Source organism: Anabrus simplex, chromosome 3 (assembly GCF_040414725.1).
Source record: "Anabrus simplex isolate iqAnaSimp1 chromosome 3, ASM4041472v1, whole genome shotgun sequence".
NCBI lineage: Eukaryota > Metazoa > Arthropoda > Insecta > Orthoptera > Tettigoniidae > Anabrus > Anabrus simplex.
In genome coordinates this window covers 42687822-42711195 of record NC_090267.1, presented here as the reverse complement: position 1 = coordinate 42711195, position 23374 = coordinate 42687822, and the positions used below count along the sequence as shown (strand labels likewise).

Below are 23374 nucleotides of genomic sequence, written 5' to 3'. Positions count from 1 at the left end.
AGAAATAAAGAATCTAAATTATTCTTAAACCATATGTGAAGATAAAACCCCCAGGGTAAATATAAGTGCAGTTAAGCCTAGAGAAGAATTTGCGTCCAGCCCGCGGGTCAGCGACACGTGCCAAGGCCGATGGATGACGAAAAACCTACGAAATGCCCGGGCAGAAATAATTCATTTCGCCTGTTGCGAGTATGGGAAAAATATGAAATTAACACCGTAATGAATCGTAAGTCTGTCCGAAGTTATGGAACAAATTTCAGAAAAATTGGTCTATTGGATGCGGAATTAGCAGATTGTGCAACCAAGCTTCATGGTGTGGGTAGCGTCCTCCCATAGGTTATAAAATAAATCTCCCTCCGCATATTTGACACTCTCTGTCTGGCTGTCGGAACGGTGAAGCTCACGTCACTCGTCAGTAGGAAAGTGCGGAGATTCGTTCTCCAAGTAATTAGTTTCATATCCGCGTCTATGGTTCAAATATAATGTTAAAGTAGAAGATCATAGAAAATTTCTGAATTGCCGCTGATGGAAACTTCGAAAGTTTAGAGATTTGGGTGAATACGTAGTTGAGTTTCTCTCTGTATTCAGTGTGTACGTCTAATATTTGTCAACGAGAAGTCTGGGAGTTGGCCGCGGGGTCTGGTTTCTTATCTGTTTGGAACACCTGGCCCTTAGTAAGGTGAACGAGGGCAGACTCTTGAGAAAATTGTGTCAGTCGCCATTTGAGGAGTGAGCTCGTCACAAGGGCAAACGTGCTGAAAGTGCGTTGTTTGAGGTGCCAATCAACCCCGAGTGTAAATTGTTGTGTAATTTAAGTTATGTGTATGGGAAGATGATGGTAAATGTAGCCATGAAAGGCGAGGCGCAAGGTATGCTGGCCTAAATGCAGCCAGAATATCCACGATGATATCTACGATTACAGGTCTGTGAATATCTTTGTATCAATGTTGTAGTTAGAATGTTGTTTGTCCCAACCAATTTTCATTGCGTCTGTCGGGTTGATATTTAATAATGATCAGACGAATGTATTACATTTCTAGTAGTCGTGTGGAACTCTTCAGTGCTGTAAAATTCGCATCAAGAAAATATACAATGCGAAGTTTAAATATTGTGTTAATATTCTTTGAGATATGGTCCAAATTGAGGAAAATTAGGAAGGTGATAACGATAACGTAGTCGTGGTGAATGTCTTAATTGGGAGTATCGTTTGAATTCAGAAAATGTTTGTCGAAAGAATAATAATAATATTTTTTACCGCGGGATAAAATTTTCTATGTTAAAAGTGGATTTAACCGTTATGTTCAATAAGGTTTGCGTATGTCTCGAAGTCCAGCGAAATCTGATAAAGTTATGTTTTATTCATGGGAAGTAAAATTTTGTGACAGCGTGTATGTTGGTGATACGGGAAATCGCGGTATGTTGTTGTATTCCTAAGGTCCGAAAGTTGTAGTAAACTAAATGAAATGGAATTTTTATAACAGTTGTTTGTCACGAGAGGATTGAGGCTTGAAAAGTCTTGAAAAATGAGAAAAAGGATTGATGGCGAAGAATTTATATATGTTGAGATAAGAGTTGTAAAGGTGTTGAAGGCAAAGGAAGCCTGGATTTCATGTTATCCCGTCGTGAGAAGGCGATGAGAATGAATTTTTGTGACAGGCTATATATTTGTTGATGTCGAAGAATTTTTGAGACAGGCTGTATGTGGCAGGCTGTAGTATATTCCGCTGATAATCCGGAACAAGCTGACCAGGAGAAGGTTGGTTCGAGATGAGTATTAAGATTTCAAGTTAAGATCCCAAGTGAAAAAAACAGTTTTTGGTGAAGATTGTAGCTCGTGGCAGTTAAAAATCCAAGTAACTAGTTTATGTAAAATCAGCATAATGACCATTATTTCATATGACCTCAAGAGTAGAAGAGCATTCTGAACACACGTTTGGTGTTATTTGACTGTAATGACAAGTTTCCAATCAGTAAATTTCATAAAATTACGAGACGATAATTTATCATTAAATCGGAAATATAGTGGGATGAGATATTGGACGTTTTAAAGCGATAGTTTTGCTGTGTAGATTCATTGGATTTCGTTTCACTGGATAGTCATGGATATGGATATTTGGAATAATGACGGTAGGCGATTTGAGGGCTTCACCCTAAAATTACAGTGTGGATTTTTGCGGTGGTGATGATTATTGTTTTTGACGACATTCATTTAATGTTAGACGTGTGTTGGAATTCGCTATAAATTTTCCAAAGTTCATTGCGCATGCTGAGATCGTGTTTGAGTTGTGGATTGCTCACCATGCGTTATTTATTTTCGATTTCTCGTTTTAGAAACAAGATAGGGACTTAGTTGCATTTCCCAACTTGCGTTCATTCTGTGGCAAGATTCGTTCATTGTGTGCTATTAGTTTCGACCAGGTTTACAGCTGAAATATCTATGAGTGTGTTAAGTTACGATTTCGCGTGATATGCTAGAGGAAGCGTATACGACCCAATTTCCGCTCGACAGTAGATTTAGGACGTCACATGTTATCCTAGGAGTATATTGATGATTAGACGCCCTAGTTCACGTTCAACGATAGTTTTAGGAAGGTGTGTGTGTACATAGAGTTAGTGTTAGGGTGTGTAGACATTAGGTAGTCCCGATGATAGGTCTGGGATGTCAGCTGTACATACTCAAGTCTTAGATTAGATGTTTTTGCGAAGTGACTTGAGCGATGGTAGTGTCTGCAGTACTGTATGCAATGCGAAGAGTGTTAGCTCAGTAATAATGATGCCAAGCTTGCGTGCAGGCCTCACCAGCTGGAAGGTGTTTACCTAAGATTATAGAACCACTAATGGCATGTGAGGGTTCTCCAATATTGGGTACTGAGTTAATGGTGATTGAATATTTATTGCAGTTCGCCATGCGTGTTTGAGTTCAATGAGCTTCTGTATTTTATTTTACGGACTTAGTTGTTTTGTCGTTATGACGTCCGTTTTGCTTTGATAGTGTGCATGTTGACACTTAGTAATAGGTGAGACTTGAGTTACGAATGCAGGTTCGATTCATCAGCCGATAATATATTTTATTTTCAATTTTTGTCGTTCTTCCATTTTTATACGTAGTTGAGTGTGGTCAATTGATAACTTATAGGTAGTGTGTTGGGACAAACAATAAGTAGATGGTTCTGTGATGGTAGTCGTTGCTAAAAAGGAAAGAATTGTGTATTTTATTTTACTATGTGGACTTGTAATTTTACTAAGCGCAACGTAACCATTTATAACCTGAAAGTTGGTTTTATAATAATATTTTTCAAGTGATTTACCACTTTTTAATTAACTTCAGTGTTTGGCATTTCTTCTAAATGCGTGAAGAATAAGTGTTTCCTGCATTTCGCAGTTTTGTTCCTTGAGATCGACGTAACGTACGGTCCTCTTGGATCGTGTTGTTGTTGGTTCCTTCTGAACAGCTGTTTGGGTGATGCACGTTTTAGCATCGGGATTATTTTATAACTTAAGGGTGTCATGAAGTGACAATACATGGTGGAATTTTGTTTCAATTGTGAATGCTGCTGTTAACTTGTAGTGAACAGCATGCTTTCCAATAATATTTCGCAACCTATCCACAGCAACTGATAGTCAATTTGGTTCGATTAAGGGTCCATTCGGCGGGTGTTGCCGTATCCGAAAGGGTATTCGACTGGTGGATAATCTTAATTAAGAGCAAATCCGGCATTCTACTTGTTGAAGGTCATATTTTTCACGGATCGTGTGGGTTAATTCGCAGTTATCGTTTGGATCAATCGGTGCCCGATTTTCAGGTTTTCTTTTCACTTTTTCAGTTTCGCTGTCCACTAATCTGTGAGATCTCTATTTTTCTCTGAAGAAAATTCTTCGATATTGTAATCAATGTAAATAACGCTATGCAATGTGACTGCGTTTGAAACATTTAATAATTAATAATTCTTTTTTTGATCAAGGATTTATACAAATAAATTTTTGTGCAGTTAATTGATTCAATAAGAGTTAGTAAGCTCATTTTTGCTCCTCATTTCAAGTAGTTAGGCTCTCTTCTGAACCCAATCGTTTGGTTAACATCGTGACCGAATTATTCCCGCAACGACCCCAAGATTTAAGAGTTCAATATTGCTCTGCTGCAGCAGCTGTGGCCGACCAACGATGGAATGGTAAGTCAAGGGTTCAATATGGTATCGTTTAACAGAAGTTAATCTGTAAATGAAGGTTTGCAATATTGCAAACATGCATATACTTCGTATGTCGATCTATATACTGTATATTAATTAAGTCCATTTGTAGGCATGTAGAATTTTTTTTTTAATATGGCTTTTAGTGCTGGGATATCCCAACAAGGGTTCGGCTCGCCAGGTGCAGGTCTTTCTATTTGACGCCCTTAGGGGCCCTACGCGTTGTGATGAGGATGAAATGATGATGAAGACAACACATACACCCAGTCCCCGTGCCATTGGAACTAACCAATTAAGGTTAAAATCCCCGACCCGGCCGGGAATCGAACCCGAGACCCTCTGAACCGAAGGCCAATACGCTGACCGTTCATCCAACGAGTTGGACTAGAAATTAATATTTTACATCGATAGTGACTCTCAGCAGGAGGACGTCTGCTATTGTAATCATTATTCCCCACATCGACTTTGACTGGCAGTAGGAATGCGATGTTTCTCCGACTCCTCTGTTACTAGCATTAATTAAGAGGGGCTGCCATTGTAATTAATAATTCACTTCTCGATTTGACTTGGCAGAAGTCAAGGGAGCATACAAATTTGTTCAAAACTCCCATAGCCGATTATGTTTGGTAGTAGGTACGTATGTCCGCCATTGTGAACAAATTTACCCATCTAAAATGTGAGTGGCATTAGGTGCATTGGCCTTGCTATTATAACGAAAACTCACCAACTCGGTGTGACTGTCATTAAGAAAAGGGGCCTGCCATTTTCATGATAACAGCACAACTAAATTTTGATTGTCAGTGGGCAAGGTGCCTGCTATTATAATAAATACCGAGCTCGATAGCTGCAGTCGCTTAAGTGCGGCCAGTATCCAGTAATCGGGAGATAGTGGGTTCGAATCCCACTGTCGGCAATCCTGAAGATGGTTTTCCGTGGTTTCCCATTTTCACACCAGACAAATGCTGAGGCTGTACATTACTTAAGGCCACGGTCACTTTCTTCCCATTCCTAGGCCTTTCCTATCCCATCGTCGCCATAAGACATATCTGTGTATCTGTGTCGGTGCGACGTAAAGCAAATAGCAAATTATAATAAATCTCCTCAACTTAAATCCGTCTGGAAGTAGGAAAGGGCGCCTGCCATTGTAAAGGAACATCCCCAAAATCGATCGTGACTGCGCATTAGGTAAATGGGCCTCCCATTTAATGAAAAATTACCTATTCGGTTGTGAATGGTAGTAGGCAAGTGCGCTTGCCGTTATCATCACAATTCCGCAACTCTACATTGGAAGCAATGTATGGGAACCTCCCCCTGCTGCTTCTTGATAACGCTAAGATGCATGCAGTTAAAAAAGTTCTTATTCACAGTCATTTACTTGATACCGTAAAATGTCGTAGCTCAGGTACATTTGCTAGTAGGCTATACAATTACAAACATACCTTAAATAATTCATTTCAAGTCCTGTTTAGTATGGATCCCATACAGCTGTTCCGTATTCCAGGACTGGCCTAATGACTGATATAAAACCCTGCACATTCGCCTGGGCTGTTGCGCCATGATTTGTTTTAGTATATTCTTGCCGGCCCCGCGGTGTAGGGGTAGCGTGCCTGCCACTTACCCGGAGGCCCCGGGTTGGATTCCCGGCCAGGTCAGGGATTTCTAACTGCATTTAAGGGCTGGTTCAAGGTCCTCTCAGCCTACGTGATTACAATGGGGGTCCCGGTGTAGAAAGCCAAGAATAACGGCGGAGATTACCCGTCGTGCTGACCACACGACACCTCGTAATCTGCAGGCCTTCGTGATGAGCAGTGGTCGCTTGGTAGGCCATGGCCCTCAGGGGCGGTTGCGCCCTTTTTTTTAGTATATTCTTGAAGCATCTTACATTTTTGGGAAAAGCCTTTAACACAACTGCAGGTAACGCATCCCAATCATCAATTCCCCGATTTAAAAAGGAACACTTATCATAGTTAGTTTTCTACGATATACCTTTCACTTTATACGCATGACCTGCCCTGATTTTGTAACAGGTCTTTTCTGGTCGACTGTACAACTCTCCCCAACGTGGCTTATTTGTGTAGACAATATAAATGGCACAAAACCGTGTTCGTTTCCTTCTAGTCCTCAGTTTCTCACACCGAATTTTTTCTTTCATACTTGTCACACTACTTCCAGTATTGAAATAGTTAAGCACGAATCTTGCAGCGTTTCGCTGTACCATCTCAAGTTCGTTAATGAGTCCTGTTTAGTATGGATCCCATACAGTTGCTCCATACTGCAGCACTGGAATGATGACTGATATAAAACCCTGCACCTTCGCCTGGGGCTGTTGCACTTTAGTACCCTCATCACGAAGTGTAAAGACTTGTACACTTTCGTATATGCTTGGTGTGGAAGTGGTAAACGGCGGAAAACCATCTTCAGGTCTACCGACAGTGGGATTCGAACCCACTATCTCCCGAATGCAATCTCACAGCTGCGCGACCATAACCGCACAGTGAACTCACTTGGTATTCTCCAGTCGTTATTGGGTTATAACCAAACACAGATACAAACTGCACATAGGGACAGATGCTGTGTTTTATATATGTGGAAACGTCCTAGAAATTCAACTCGTTCATAGGCGAAAAGATGAAATGAATGACACTTACCGAACATATCGGTGGATGTAGTACATGGGAATGTTGAACGAGTTTGTCTTAGGTACAGTCCTAAAGAACACGTAGGCAACCATCAGCCCACTGAGAAGGAAGAAGGTGTCAACCGCGTTAGTTGCGGAGGTGATGACAGTTCCCCACCAGCTTTCTATGATCTGCAACATTAGGAAAATTGTCTTTAAACATAGTAATGAAGTGCTCTTGCTTCTAAACGTTTGCACAATGGGAAGAAGTCGTTCAGTTTGAATAATTGTCTTAGTGTGATGCATGAAAGAATACCATTGCTCCAGGACAATATGCTGATCATCTGGGGCAAGGATTAACGTAAAACGTTAGTACCTCCTTAAGCTGGGTACAACTGTTTATACCATGAAAAGGTGTAACATTTATTTATTTATTTATTTATTTATTTATTTATTTATTTATTTATTTATTTATTTATTTATTTATTTATTTATTTATTTATTTATTTATTTATTTATTTATTTATTTATTTATTTACTTATTTATTTATTTATTTATTTATTACATAGTAACACTTCCTCAATTCAGAGGTTGCCTAAAAGACAAAGTGTACGAAAGAGAAAATTCACAAGGGAAAGCTGTCCTATCGTACGTTAACACCATCAAATTGATAGTAATTTTAACACAGTTTATCTTGGGATAACATGAGCTTACATTTTTTTAAGTTTTAAATTCCCTTGTTGTACAGCTATCCCCGATCAGAAAAACTTTATTTTTCTTTACATATACCATATAAATGGTGATTTGCCAATGACAATGTATTATAAAGCATCTAAACAAATATCTTTCAAAAACGTAACAGAAATACCAAAACGAAGGAAAAATTTTTGTGGCAGATCCTCATGCACCGAAGAGCAACCCGAATACCTACCAGCAACAGGCGGGTACGTGATATTTTTCTTCAAAGTAGTGAAAACAGGGCTCGTAGTGTCTCTTTTCAGAATCAACTTCTTTGTCCTGTAAACTGTTACTCTCAGACCTCGGCGATGTTTCTCTTCCTGTCAATGACGGTCTGCACGTTTGCTGGATCCATCCCTAGAGATTCAGTGCACTTCTTTAAAGACATCAAATTTGCCAGATTTTTTGAGAAGTTCCGCAGTACTGCTCCTGACCCAATGGTTCCTGTTATTTCTCAATAACAGAATCCAGTTATATGAGGGAGGGTTTCTATCTCGCTGCACAGACGGCAATGGTTTTCTTGGCTTTGACTGGGAACGCTTCGGACTGCTATCATATTACAGTTTATTTTAATTACATTAGTCCATTGGGAAGTTGAAAGTCCTTTTTTGGACGTAATCCAGGTGTTTGATTGTGTCCATCCTGAAAAAATTGAGGTACCTTTTGCACGGTGTGGTAGTTTTTTTTTTTTCATGTTTCAAACTGCAGATTTCTCAGTTTCTTGCGAAGAGCCTGTACCTTACGTTGTTCATCAGAAGTGTAGAAAAGGCCTCCCAGCTACCCTTTAATTCTTGTTGAAAATTTCTTGTTTGTACCAGAAGTGGGTCAACAACAGATTAGAACCTATTACAGATGTTTATGTATTGAAGGAAAGCTTCACACGACTCTCTCATAATGCCCAATCCAAGAACATTTTTGAGTTGTTCAGAATACTAGGAATCTATTGATATTCATATCCGATTTTTTATTATTTTCTACGTCAATATTTAATCTCTTAAAATTCATTATTCTTCGGTTCTTTGCATTTATTTATCTAGTTAGTAACAGTTTAAATAATTTCACCTCTTTTCTTCATAAAAATCTAATCGTTCCTTAAGACCGTCAACATTTTCCTGAGTAAAAATACAACGTTTTTCAAGGTGTCGGTAGCACATTTTAATGCCTCATTGTTATGTTGAGTTCGCTGCAAAATACCAGTCCAAAATATTGATCTAAAGTGTCCTTTTCAATTCTCTGAAAATGCACAACCGAATAGAATGGCGTTTGATATGTCATTTATGTGGAATTATTTCGAATGTTTTATTGTAATTATGTCAAATGGGCAAAACAAATTTGTTCCGGAAAATATTTAAAAGACTAACGCAAAATTTACCCTTGTTAATGAACAGAACTGCCAATCACAGGAAATGCTGGAAACCGTGTTTTCTATGCACCAATCGGTTGCTGACACATATCTTCGCGTGCGCATCTTCCGCATGCTCAACACGCGAAGATTCGTCTGGACGCTTTGAAGCATACACAACAGTAAATTTGTAAGGATACAGATGCAGGTCGGTTTTGGCAATGTTTCGACTAGACGCTCTCTCAATTCCCATTTTCACAGATAAACGGCGTTCAGATTTCGTCGATCACTTTCTGGATAGTTACAGTATTTATTCGCTACAGAGCTACGGCATTTTGCCACTAAGTTTTGCATCGCAGACTTTACTGGAGGTTTTGGCTAAACACTTATAGTCTTATACTCTTGCGCAAACAGTTCCGTACAGGTTTACCGCGAATCGTGTTTCGCATAACACACGACAATGAACACGCGCTGTTTTATCGTGAGCACCACTGCTTACTAAACACGTCTGTTCCTCTTACTCACTCATATGTAATGACACAGCGACGTACTCATGAAATGTGCACGTGCAGACATGTGAAACCAACATATTCCACTGTTCATTAAAAAAAGATCACTTCCGTGTCAGTCTTACAAATACGTTTTGGGACAGTTTTATTTTAGCCCATCCAGTATTTAGCAATGACCTGCAAGCATCTCACCTTGCTTACCAGCATGTGAAGGGTAATTTTTCAGGAAGCAACTTAACATAACTTAACTGTCACTTCAGGTAATTTTTGCGGTTTCAGTCAATGTGTGGGAGTCCGACCAAAAATAATCTGCTTGAAGAAGCTTGATTTTTTGCATGAAGACAATTTCCTGTTACTGTTCCTACAGGTGCTGAAAATGCTGCGAAAAAGGCTAATGGAAGGGGAATTTTGGAAGTTATTGATATATTGTTTGGCGCGCGCGGAACAATCATGAATTTCTGTGTGAATATTTGCAACATTTTCGATTCACTACTAATGTTTTGCAGGAATTGTAAACTGCGATTTTCAGAGATTCACTCCAAATAGTAAAAAATAATCTTTATAGCTTACAAATAATTTGAATAAATGGAATCCATCGGATGGTGGCTGCCCGAAAATGAATATTCTTAGACTTTTCAGAAAATTCCAGTAGAAATGAATCAAAATTAATTAAATGCATTTTCATATTGCCTTGCGGATGAATCAGTAGGCTGAACATTTTTGGTTCCTAAGTGGATTTTCTCTCTTTGCAACTTTGGTATGTAAATACTAAATTCAGTACAGCCTGTCTAATTTTCTTTCGGTTACAAATTCAGCATTTATTGATGTTATCAGTAAGTCGGGATGAGCAAATGTCACTTCCTCATCTCCTCGGCAAACAAGCCACTTCAACAAACGCTGGCTTATTCTGGGATATGGCTCCTTTTCAGGCTCCTTTCACACAACACGGTTTCCACCGCACGGCAAGAAAAGCCGTACGACTCTTTGCCGCGGAGATGTTGCTTTCACACTGCAACGGTTTTTTTGCCGTGTGAAGCTCAGTGTATGTCTGATGCTAGTCATACAAGAGAGTCATTTTAATAATAGGATGATTTACTAATATTAGTATTTTCTGCCTAAAAATGAAATTGTGAAATTTTATCATAAAAATATTTTTGTGAATCTGTATATGTTATAATATTGTATGACTGAAAATACACTTATCAAACGCATTTTTCTTTGTCTTCAGTTACATCAAAATCTGGTTTCAGTCCTACGTAAACTTCACACCAAGCATTTCTTGTCGTATTCCGATCTTTATGAATGCAGTAGCATTTCTAAAGATCCACTTGGTGAAGGAAACATTACACTTCTATTACATTTTGTCCGATTGAAACTGAGAATTATGAATTATATTTAAAAAAAAACAATTTGTACAAGCTCTGTCTGGCTCCATTCCTAAATGGTTAGTATGATGGCCTTTGGTCACAGGGATCCCGGGTTCGATTCCCGGCAGGGTCGGGAGACTTAACCACCATTGGTTAATTTATCTGGCACGGGGGCTGGGTGTATGTGTCGTCTTCATCATCAGATCATCCTCATCATAACGCGCAGGTCACCTACGGGTGTCAAATAGAAAGACCTGCACCTGGCGAGCCGAACATGTCCTCGGACACTCTCGGCACTAAAAGCCATACGCCATTTCATTTTGTACAAGCTCTCTTGACTTATCAGCTAATACTTCCTTTATTTTCTTTAATTATCAACAAATCTATTAGGGGAAATACGCAAAAAAGAGTCGTTCGCCGCGGCTGACCAACTTGTATAGCGCCACAGCAACGGTCTACCCTTCCTCACAGCACATGAAAAGTCTCCACTACAAGAACCACATAAAACCTACCGTTTAGTTTTCACTATTATGTGTGCTTACTTGGCAGAAAATATAAGTAAATCCCTCCCTATTGGTGTATCTCACAGCCCTCTGACAATTCGGACAAGTAATTGTGACATGTATATACGCGATGTGACCTATAATTCTATGGAAATTACCCCATGTGTAATAACATTTATAGGATGCCAAGAATTGTATTCAAGTTGACAGTTACCGAACTGTCCCTTTGTCAGTCTCAAGAAACAAGTCTCTTGAAAAGCGAAATCTTATTTTAAGCTCTACCACCCTGTACATTTAAAATGAATATTGCTGCGATTTCGCAGCGGGCGACCCACAGAGAGGCCATTGGACTAACCTTTCTTCGCGAAATTGTCTCAATATGATAATACAAATTACATGTTTCATGGTACTTAACCTCTCATTGTGATACACTCCTCTCATTTGAGGTTAAACAGTGCTCTCGGCAGTGTTTAAACCTGGCCGGTTGAGCAATGGTTTTAGACAGTGTCTGAGTGATAAATAACGTCTCTGCAATGCGGCAGCCATATTTAAGCATTGTTTAACCGTAGACATCGTCTAAATAACGTTTCTGCAATCGGCCCTTTATCACTTTCTTCCGTTAGTTGTCTCCCTCACACCATAACCGCCACGAGTCGCACAGTTATCGTGGCCTATTTCTAACCAGGAGTTTGTGTTTTATAGCAGCGTATAGATTTCGAGCAGGGCCTCTCAGGGTGCATGCACTGTGCACGGTGCAAAAGACGACTTCGCTTGGTTGCTCAGAGTGCAGACCCTCACTCCTCGATTTGGAGCAATAGCGCAGTCTCTCTCTTTCCCCACGCCTGTCTCGCTCACTCCCCCTGTCTCCCTCTACCTCACATGGTCCGTAGCGCTCCAAATCCGAGCTGAGTTGAGCCGAGCTTAGCCGAGTAGCCCAGAGACGAAGCGTTGGTCCGAGCCGAGCGGAGTGGAACTGATGCACAGTGCACGGAACTCTAACGCCTCGATTTGCACGCGTGAGATTTTGGGCGTTTGAGAGGCACTGATTTAGAGTACAGGGTGGGCCAGAAGTCTCGATCGGAAAATATTTCAAGTAACTTAACATGGAACTGAAAATGTGTTGTAGGTTGACAATAACAGTACGTCTGTCTTCTGATAGAAGTCAGTCAAATTACAACAATGCAGATGATAATTGCTATGCATCACTCCATGGAAATACGGCATTTGATCGTTTTTTCTTTTTTTGCTTGTGAAATCTGTCTGCAAACGAATAAGGGTAGAAAATCTCCTGGACGAGGAAATTAGACAGAAGTACATGGATATGATTAGTGAGAAGTTTCGAACAGTAGACAGTAAGAAGGTTCAGGATATAGAAAGTGAATGGGTGGCATACAGGGATGCTGTAGTAGAAACAGCAAGGGAATGCCTAGGAACAACTGTGTGTAAAGATGGGAAAAGGCGAACATCTTGGTGGAATGATGAAGTGAGAGCAGCCTGTAAACGTAAAAAGAAGGCTTATCAGAAATGGCTCCAAACAAGGGCCGAGGCAGACAGGGATTTGTACGTGGATGAAAGAAACAGAGCGAAACAAATAGATGTTGAATCCAAAAAGAAGTCATGGGAAGATTTCGGTAATAACCTGGAAAGGCTAGGTCAAGCAGCAGGGAAACCTTTCTGGACAGTAATAAAGAATCTTAGGAAGGGAGGAAAAAAGGAAATCAACAGTGTTTTGAGTAATTCAGGTGAACTCATAATAGATCTCAGGGAATCACTGGAGAGGTGGAGGGAATATTTTGAACATCTTCTCAATGTAAAAGGAAATCATCATGGTGGTGTTGCAAACAGTCAAGCTCATGGGGAGGAGGAAAATGATGTTGGTGAAATTATGCTTGAGGAAGTGGAAAGGATAGTAAATAAACTCCATTGTCATAAGGCAGCAGGAATAGATGAAATTAGACCTGAAATGGTGAAGTATAGTGGGAAGGCAGGAATGAAATGGCTTCATAGAGTAGTAAAATTAGCGTGTAGTGTTGGTAAGGTACCTTCAGATTGGACAAAAGCAGTAATTGCACCTATCTATAAGCAGGGGAACAGGAAGGATTGCAACAACTATCGAGGTATCTCATTGATTAGTATACCAGGCAAAGTATTCACTGGCATCTTGGAGGGGAGGGTGCGATCAGTCGTTGAGAGGAAGTTGGATGAAAACCAGTGTGGTTTCAGACCACAGAGAGGCTGTCAGGATCAGATTTTCAGTATGCGCCAGGTAAATGAAAAATGCTACGAGAGGAATGGGCAGTTGTGTTTATGTTTCGTAGATCTAGAAAAAGCATATGACAGGGCACCGAGGGAAAAGATGTTCGCCATACTGGGGGACTATGGAATTAAAGGTAGATTATTAAAATCAATCAAAGGCATTTATGTTGACAATTGGGCTTCAGTGAGAATTGATGGTAGAATGAGTTCTTGGTTCAGGGTACTTACAGGGGTTAGACAAGGCTGTAATCATTCCCCTTTGCTGTTCGTAGTTTACATGGATCATCTGCTGAAAGGTATAAAATGGCAGGGAGGGATTCAGTTAGGTGGAAATGTAGTAAGCAGTTTGGCCTATGCTGACGACTTGGTCTTAATGGCAGACTGTGCCGATAGCCTGCAGTCTAATATCTTGGAACTTGAAAATAGGTGCAATGAGTATGGTATGAAAACTAGCCTCTCGAAGACTAAATTGATGTCAGTAGGTAAGAAATTCAACAGAATTGAATGTCAGATTGGTGATACAAAGCTAGAACAGGTCAATAATTTCAAGTATTTAGGTTGTGTGTTCTCCCAGGATGGTAATATAGTAAGTGAGATTGAATCAAGGTGTAGTAAAGCTAATGCAGTGAGCTCGCAGTTGCGATCAGCAGTATTCTGTAAGAAGGAAGTCAGCTCCCAGACGAAACTATCTTTACATCGGCCTGTTTTCAGACCAACTTTGCTTTACGGGGGCGAAAGCTGGGTGGACTCAGGATATCTTATTCATAAGTTAGAAGTAACAGACATGAAAGTAGCAAGAATGATTGCTGGTACAAGCAGGTGGGAACAATGGCAGGAGGGTACTTAGAATGAGGAGATAAAGGCTAATTTAGGAATGAACTCGATAGATGAAGCTGTACGCATAAACCGGCTTCGGTGGTGGGGTCATGTGAGGCGAATGGAGGAGGATAGGTTACATAGGAGAATAATGGACTCTGTTATTGAGGGTAAGAGAAGCAGAGGGAGACCAAGGCGACGATGGTTAGACTCTGTTTCTAACGATTTAAAGATAAGAGGTATAGAACTAAATGAGGCCACAACACTAGTTGCAAATCGAGGATTGTGGCGACGTTTAGTAAATTCTCAGAGGCTTGCAGACTGAACGCTGAAAGGCATAACAGTCTATAATGATAATGTATGTATGTATGTATGTATGTATGTATGTATGTATGTATGTATGTATGTATGTATGTATGTATGTATGTATGTATGTATGTTCTGGCCATTGCTACCAAGTTGATACTGTAGAAAACATTTCTGTTATAATGGCGGATATAATTGAAGAACGTCTCCTTCTTAGAGTATGGGTGCCTGAAAAAGAACGAACGGCTGAGACATATGATGAAATCAGGGAAAAGATTTTAATCGCTTCAATAATGAAGCCCCAAGGAAGACTAATCTTAGGAAGCTGATAAAAAAGGACCTTTGCGTCTGGGTCTCTGTTAAATTTATCAAGCAGTGGAAGACCCAAGAAATGTGACAAATATAGCGAAATCACTGACCGCTTGAATGCATCACTGCTTTGTTCACCATCAAAAACGACAAGGAGGTGGTCAGCGGAGATGAACATTCCCAGAGCCTTAGACTCGAAAGAGAGGAAACGAGCTGCTCGACTATGTGGTATGTGCCGAGCTGTCAATGGAGCGATGGCGTGGAATGACGTTAGTAGACAAATAAGTTTGAGTGGTGTCTTGAAAAGTAGAAACGATCACAATATGAAGATAAAGTTAGAATTCAAGAGGACGAATTGGGACAAATATTCGTTTATTGGAAGGTGATTTAGGGATTGGATTAACTTACTTTCTTTTTTGTCTTTTTTTTTTTTTTTGCTATTCGCTTTACGTCGCACCGACACAGATAGGTCTTATGGTGACGATGGGACAGGAAATGCCTATGAGTGGGAAGGAAGCGGCCGTGGCCTTAATTAAGGTACAGCCCCAGCATTTGCCTGGTGTGAAAATAGTAAACCACGAAAAACCATCTTCAGGGCTACCGACAGTGGGGATCGAACCTACTACCTTCCGGATGCAAGCTCACAGCTGCGCGACCCTAACCGCACGGCCAGCTCGACCGTTGATTGACATACTAAGGGAGATGTTAAGTTTCGATTTTGTTTGTAATCATTTAAGAAAATTATAGGAAAACAAGAGATAGGGAATCTGCCGCCTGGACGACCGCCCTACGAGGTAAATGAATATCAGTACTGATTGATTGATTGATTGATTGATTGATTGATTGATTGATTGATTGATTGATTGATTGATTGATTGATTGATTGATTGATTGATTGATTGATTGATTGATTGATTGATTGATTGATTGATTGATTGATTTTTAGAAAACCTCCGTGTGTCATTGGATGAAGAATGAACGTTACTGTTCATTTCGACCCGGCAACATCAATGAATTAAGTGATTACGATATGAATACGCGACGTGATTCGTGCGAATAGTTAATGTACTTGCAGCTTTTCCAACATTAGCGGCTCGCCGTAAGATTAGCATGACACATGAATGTGTTGTGTATCTTAGCTCCCGGTCTCAACTTCGTTATATCTGGGCGAAAGACAGCCCTCATTATTATGAAGAAATTAAGTAGCACCCTCCTCATGTTATGCTATGGGCCTGTGTTACCAGGTGTCCTTAAGTCCAGCAGTAATGCCAACCTATATTGTGTTATGTCACGAATAAAAGGCTTAGCTAAACTAAGCTAGGTAGCCGTGTAAACATGGCGGATTAATTGAAGAGGAGGCTTTTTAATTGGCCGCTATCGCGGAAGACGAAGACTTTCGTCTAAATCAGGAGCAATTTCATGTACTTCCCCCTATTACCGATGATGATATTAAGAAAACAGAATTTTAATTACCCAAATTATAGAAAATAGGGTAAAAATATATGTGTAAGTATTAACGGATACGTATAATAAATGTCCTCTAGTTTCATTTATTACTTGTCAACATTTGTCTTTCATAGTTATCCTTAATAATATTAAAAACCAGTACATTTTTGTATCTCCTCAATCAGCTTTTCTTCCTATCGTCTGTCCTCCATGATAATTAACAAACACAGAAACAATTAAGTAATAAAATAGCTACTGCATTGAGGTATTCACGAAAGCCACACACATGCTAGATGCCGGGCAAAAAACAGATTGTGCGCATGTAGCTATGAAAATTGCCTCCTTGGCGACCTGTACAAATTAGCTTCACGTTGTGTAGCTTAACTTATCACTCTGTGTCTATCATTCCATACAACTTCACTAGAGATTTTTTTCGTTGGGTTTCGTAGCGTAGCTTAGAATAGCTCTCTCTGTGTGGGAGCCTCTATCATAGGGCCGTATTTCTTCGATGGGTCTGTGACAGTGGAATCGTACCACAGATTATGTTACCTCACAGGCTGTTATCTGAACTCGATAAAGCTGGCCTGCTGAACGACGTAGTTGTCCAACAAGATTGTTTGCATTTAATGTTGCTTCTTGTTTCAAAACATTTACGAACGTGACTTTAGGCCCATCCTGTACATAGGCCTACATGGTTACAATGGTGTGGAGAAATTTATGAAGCTACTGTAATTCCGATAGACAGCAGTCCCAAAAACATATCCTTGCTACTAACAATAATTTGCTCAAAGTTGTTGCAAAGGTGACAATGAAACTTATGAATACTTACTTCTGTCATGAATGGCCGCATATTAATGGCTGGCAATGTGATTCCTGATTGGTAGCGATGACCCAGAATTATCCAGGCCATACTTAAAAAGCGTATACCGTGGAGGCAATGTAGAGTATCTGCACTTGAGCCGGACGTATTCAGCAGCTTCTTGCCATTCGTATACACTGAGAAGGCTATCGCCAGGTTACTGCGGGACTCTGAAAGTGAAATGAATGCTCAAATGCTAGAAAGTCATGTTATAATAAAAATTATTATTTATTGTTATCTATATATTTAAGAAATCTACGCTAATTTTTGTAACATCGATTTTGAGAGAGCCGCTGAACCGATGGACATAGTAAAGCATTCTGTCGAAAGCTCTTTGTATGCAGATTTTCAGAGTGTCTTTGCAACCTAAATTTTTGTTTGCTGTATATTTTAAATTATTAAAGAAAAGTGTAGCTTCCTGATTGGCTAATGCGCTCGCCTACTGGCCAGCTCAAGCCTACCTGAACCGTGAGATCGCTGAGCAGCAGACAGGATACGGGAGGTGAAAGGTGAGTAGGCACACTTGAAAATCATTGGGCTTAAATCCGGTAATTCAAAACCATACGCTAGCATCAACAAATTCATAATGAAGATGAAATCTAGCTACTTCAATTCCCTAGATAATTATTGAATTCCTTTTAATTATGGTTTGCCTCCACATACTCTTATTGTAAATATTGGAGCCATAGTTGTGCTCCTTAAAAATCGAAACTTTTCCCAACGGCTCCTGAACGGAAACAGATTAGGGCCTAATTCTAAGAAGTATGTACTAATTTTTTTAGATTTATAAAAAATAAGTGATGATAAAGCTGGAAAGAGAGTTCTGATCCCTTGAATTCACTTAGCAATATCTGATAAAAACCTTCCATTTCTTCAAGAGGCATCAATTTTCAATTCGCTTGGCATTTTTTAGCACGATCAATAATTCCAAAGCGAGTTGAAGGTGTCTGTTTACCTCAGCCAGTTTTCAGGCGTGGAAGTTAAATGTTGCAATGTCAAGAGAGCGATATTTTTAAGTTGCAATAGTGCGAGAGGTACAAGGTTTGAGATACAAGGAATGCAGAGCAAGGAGCTGCTTGTTCAGAGTCACGTAGCTATCACCTTCCATTCAAGAGGTAATAGGCTCGAACACCCTGTCATCAGCCCGAAAGATGGTTTTCCGTGGTTTCTTAGTTAATGGAGGACTGTTTTCGCAAAACTCAACAAGTACAAAACGTAAAATTTTCAGGAAACATATTTTTTTGATTACGTTCCGAAAAAGTATTTGTGTAACTGAAAATTAATTACATCTGGGCATTAACACAAAATGTATCACTATAACGCAGTTTTCAAAATAATTAGTAACAAAAATAGAAAAATAGGATTGGAAAGTGTGGATTTTCTGCAGACTTCAACATCTACAGGAACAAAAGTTTACAAAATTATTGTCAAAGGTCATATGTCATATATTATATAGAACTACGCATTGCAAATTGGTCGATTGGCTTGTTCGGATACTCAGCATCATTATTGTCTTCACTTCGCTCTGAGCAACCTTGCAACACTGCAGAATAGAGCAGTTGTGCCTTCTCAGAAGTTTAATTGAAAGATTTCATAAGTTTCTTTACATTAACGTGATTTGATATTTTGACAGGCAATGCCTTGTCCGTACTTGTGAAGTTGGCTGTACCACTTTTAAAAAATATCAAGAACAATAGGATCACCAAAATAATGCGTTGTAACTTTGCACTGAACTCCACTTTTTGTTCTCAAATACATTAAAACCTATACTTCTGTCATCATGCAACATCCAAGTCGTTATAGTCCTCGGAATGACTTTATAGTGCGTACAATTAAAATTTGTGTTTGAAATCATTTAATATCATGTTATGGGTGTATATATCTACTTATATACATTTATAGGGTTATTTGATCATTTAATACTACCATTCCATTATTTTACGATAAATGTTAGCTAGAGCTGAAAAGAAAGGTTTTATACAAGTAGTATATTGCAACATTCACGCTAACATTAACTTAACGATTTACTAGAGTGCTCACGACAACTTGTTGTTGTTTGAGTCATCAGTCCATAGACTGGTTTGATGCAGCTCTCCATGCCACTCTATCCTGCGCTAACCTTTTCATTTCTACGTAAATATTGCATCCTACATCTGCTCAAATCTGCTTGTCATATTCATACCTTGGTCTGCCCCTACCGTTCTTACCACCTACACTTACTTCAAAAACCAACTGAACAAGTCCTGGGTGTCTTAAGATGTGTCCTATCATTCTATCTCTTCTTTTCGTCAAATTTAGCCAATTAGATCTCCTCTCACCAATTCGATTCAGTATCTCTTCATTCGTGATTCGATCTATCCATCTCACCTTCAGCATTCTTCTGTAACACCACGTTTCAAAAGCTTCTATTCTCTTTCTTTCTGAGCTAGTTATCGTCCATGTTTCACTTCCATACAATGCCACGCTCCACATGAAAGTCTTCAAAAACATCTTTCTAATTCCGATATCAATGTTTGAAGTGAGCAAATTTCTTTTCTTAAGAAAGCTCTTCCTTGCTTGTGCTAGTCTGCATTTTATGTCCTCCTTACTTCTGCCATCGTTAGTTATTTTACTACCCGAGTAACAATATTCATCTACTTCCTTTAAGACTTCATTTCCTAATCTAATATTTCCTACATCAGTTGCCTTCGTTCGACTGCACTCCATTACTTTTGTTTTGGACTTATTTATTTTCATCTTGTACTCCTTACCCAAGACTTCATCCATACCATTCAGCAACTTCTCGAGATCTTCTGCAGTCTCAGATAAAATAACAATATCATCGGCAAATCTCAAGGTTTTGATTTCCTCTCCTTGGACTGTGATTCCATTTCCAAATTTCTCTTTGATTTCCTTTACTGCCTGTTCTATGTAAACATTGAAAAGGAGAGGGGACAAACTGCAGCCTTGACTCACTCCTTTCTGGATTGCTGCTTCTTTTTCAAAGCCCTCGATTCTTATCACTGCAGACTGATTTTTATACAGATTGTAGATAATTCTTCGTTCTCGGTATCTGATCACTATCATCTTCAGAATCATAAATAGCTTGGTCCAATCAACATTATCGAATGCCTTTTCTAGATCTACAAATGCCATGTAGGTGGGCTTGTCCTTCTTGATTCGATCCTCTAAGATCAGACGTAAAGTCAGTATTGCTTCACGTGTGCCTACATTTCTTCTGAAGCCAAATTGATCTTCTCCCAACTCAGCTTCTACTTGTTTTTCCATTCTTCTGTAAATAATACGTGTTAAAATTTTGCAGGCATGATATACTAAACTAATGGTGCGGTAGTTTTCACACCTGTCAACACCGGCTTTCTTGGGAATAGGTATAACAACATTCTTCCGAAAATGGGACCTCTCCTGTCTCATACATCTTGCACACTAAATGAAATAACCTTGCCATGCTGGTTTCTCCTAAGGCAGACAGTAATTCAGAGGGAATGTCATCAATTCCAGGTGCCTTGTTCCTATTGAGGTCACTCACAGCTCTGTCAAACTCTGACCTCAAAATTGGGTTCCAATTTCATCAGCATCAACAGCCTCTTCATGTTCCAGAACCAAATTATCTAAATCTTTACCTTGATACAACTGTTGGATATGCTCCTGCCATCTTTCTGCTTTGTCTTCTTTCCCTAGAAGTGGCTTTCCGTCTGAGCTCTTAATATTCATACACCTATATTTCCTTTCTCCAACGGTTTCCTTGATTTTCCTGTATGTAGCATCTACCTCACCCAGGACCATACAGCCTTCGACATCCTTGCACTTCTCCTTCAGCCATTCTTCCTTAGCTACCTTGCACTTTCTATCCACTTGATTCTTTAATCGCCTGTATTCTTTTCTGCCCTGTTCATTTCTAGCATTCTTGTATTTTCGTCGTTCATCAATCAGGTCTAGTATCTCCTGAGTTATCCACTGATTCTTAGTTGATCTTTTCTTCCTTCCTAACATTTCTTCAGCAGCCCTACTGACTTCATTCTTCATGACTCTCCACTCTTCCTCTATAGTGTTTCCTTCAGTCTTTTCATTTAGTCCTTGTGCAACATGTTCCTCGAAACAATCCCTCACACTCTTTTCTTTCAACTTGTCTAGATCCCATCTTTTTGCATTCTTTCCTTTCTTCAATTTCTTCAACTTCAGATGGCATTTCATGACCAACAAGTTATGGTCAGAGTCCACGTCTGCTCCTGGGAAAGTTTTGCAATCCAACACCTGGTTTCTGAATCTCTGCCTAATCATAATGAAGTCTATTTGATACCTTCCGGTGTCTCCAGGTCTCGTCCATGTATACAGCCGTCGTTTGTGGTGTTTGAACCAAGTATTGGCAAGGACTAAATTATGATCAGTGCAGAATTCAATGCCGACTTCCTCTTTCGTTCCTGTGTCCCAATCCAAATTCTCCTACTGTATTACCTTCTCTTCCGTGGCCTACCACTGCATTCCAGTCTCCCATCACAATTAGATTCTCGTCACCTTTTACATATTGTATTAAATCATCTATCTCCACATATATTCTTTCGATTTCTTCATCATCCGCTGAACTAGTAGGCATATAGACCTGCACTATTGTGGTGGGCATTGGTTTGGTGTCTATCTTGACGACAATAATTCTTTCACTATGCTGGTCGTAGTAGCTTACCCGCTGCCCTATTTTCTTATTCATTATTAAACCAACTCCTGCATTTCCCCTGTTTGATTTTGTGTTGATAATTCGGTAGTCGCCTGACCAAAAATCTTGTTCTTCCTGCCAACGTACTTCACTTATACCAACTACATCTAACATTAGCCTATCCATCTCCCTTTTCAGGTTCTCTAACCTACCACAACGATTCAAACTTCTAACATTCCACGCTCCGACTCGCAGAATGTCAGTATCCATCTTCCTGATGATCGCCCCCTCTCGTGTAGTCCCCACCCAGAGATCCGAATGGGGGACTAGTTTACCTCCGGAATATTTTACCCGGGAGGAAGCCATCATCAGTACATCATTCATACAGAGAGAGCTGCATGTCCTCGGGAGTTAGTACGGCTGTAGTTTCCCGTTGCTTTCAGCCGTGTAGCAGTATCAACACAGCTAAGCCATGTTGAGTATTATTACAAGGCCGTATCAGTCAATGATCTAGACTGCCGCCCTTGCAACTATCGAAAGGCTGCTACCACCCTTTCGATGAACCATTCGTTAGTCTGGTCTCTCAACAGATACCCATCCGATATGGTTGCACCTGCGGCTCGGCCAATGTTTAAGACTTTAACTGTTCGCTTCAATTTGAATACGGCAACACCCCTTGAGCCAGTTAGCGGGGGACGCTATACACGAAGCGGGGAAGCTCGACCTATTAAGAAGAAGCTCCTAGAATGGATTTGATAGAGGGATTGATTGATGTAGTAGAGGGAGAGAAAACTACAATATGATTGAAGCATGGGATACATCAACTGAGGAGTCCAGTAAGTTGATACATAGGAGAGAGTTAGGCCCCTCGGTCTCATTTGGCATTCATATTTCGAAAGTCACACTTGGTATTATTACGTAAGTAGATAAAATATCAGTGGAGAGACTTACTTCTGAGTTGTGGTAGCAATGACTTATTGCAGTACAGCGGCAGAACTGTTATACTTTATTTCTTTTACTTTGTACCTTAACTCATGGCGAGTTACTTCAATCGACTACTTGTGGTCATATTTTCCAGTCAGGAATGGACAAGAGATCTATTTCGTCTCAGTCAGGCATAGATAGTTTATATATATAAAGGAAGTATCATTTTAATTTGGAAATATTCCAATTTTGGGATTTTCTCCACTCTAAAGAACTCGTCGTGGTCTTTTTCAGTAGGACTGATACGTGTTTTATAGATATTGGTGTAATAGAGAGTGGTAACGTTAGAGAAGACGTCTTTCCACTCTTAATTGATGCACAAAACAGGCAAGCCAGTACTAAGATGACGAGATGAGCAGCCCATATGAAGGAAGGCAATGAAAACGGAACCAGCCCATATCAGAAGGAAGTCCAAATGAACGAGTCTATAATCGGTGAGTGTTTGATTAAATTGCAACAAGCATTCATGGAGTCAATTCAAGTTAA

The 23374-nt window shown here is 39.8% G+C and overlaps 1 protein-coding gene across 1 annotated transcript in view; it reads right to left on the bottom strand.

Moving 5' to 3' along the window:
* Positions 1-23374, bottom strand: part of LOC136865955 (nose resistant to fluoxetine protein 6) — a 123022-nt gene that overhangs the window by 60524 nt on the left and 39124 nt on the right. The window contains exons 5-6 of the mRNA XM_068226573.1: positions 17227-17426; positions 6836-6996 (exon numbers count right to left, since the gene is read on the bottom strand). Coding sequence (XP_068082674.1) covers positions 6836-6996; positions 17227-17426 — 361 coding nt within the window. The remainder of the gene's footprint in view (positions 1-6835; positions 6997-17226; positions 17427-23374) is intronic.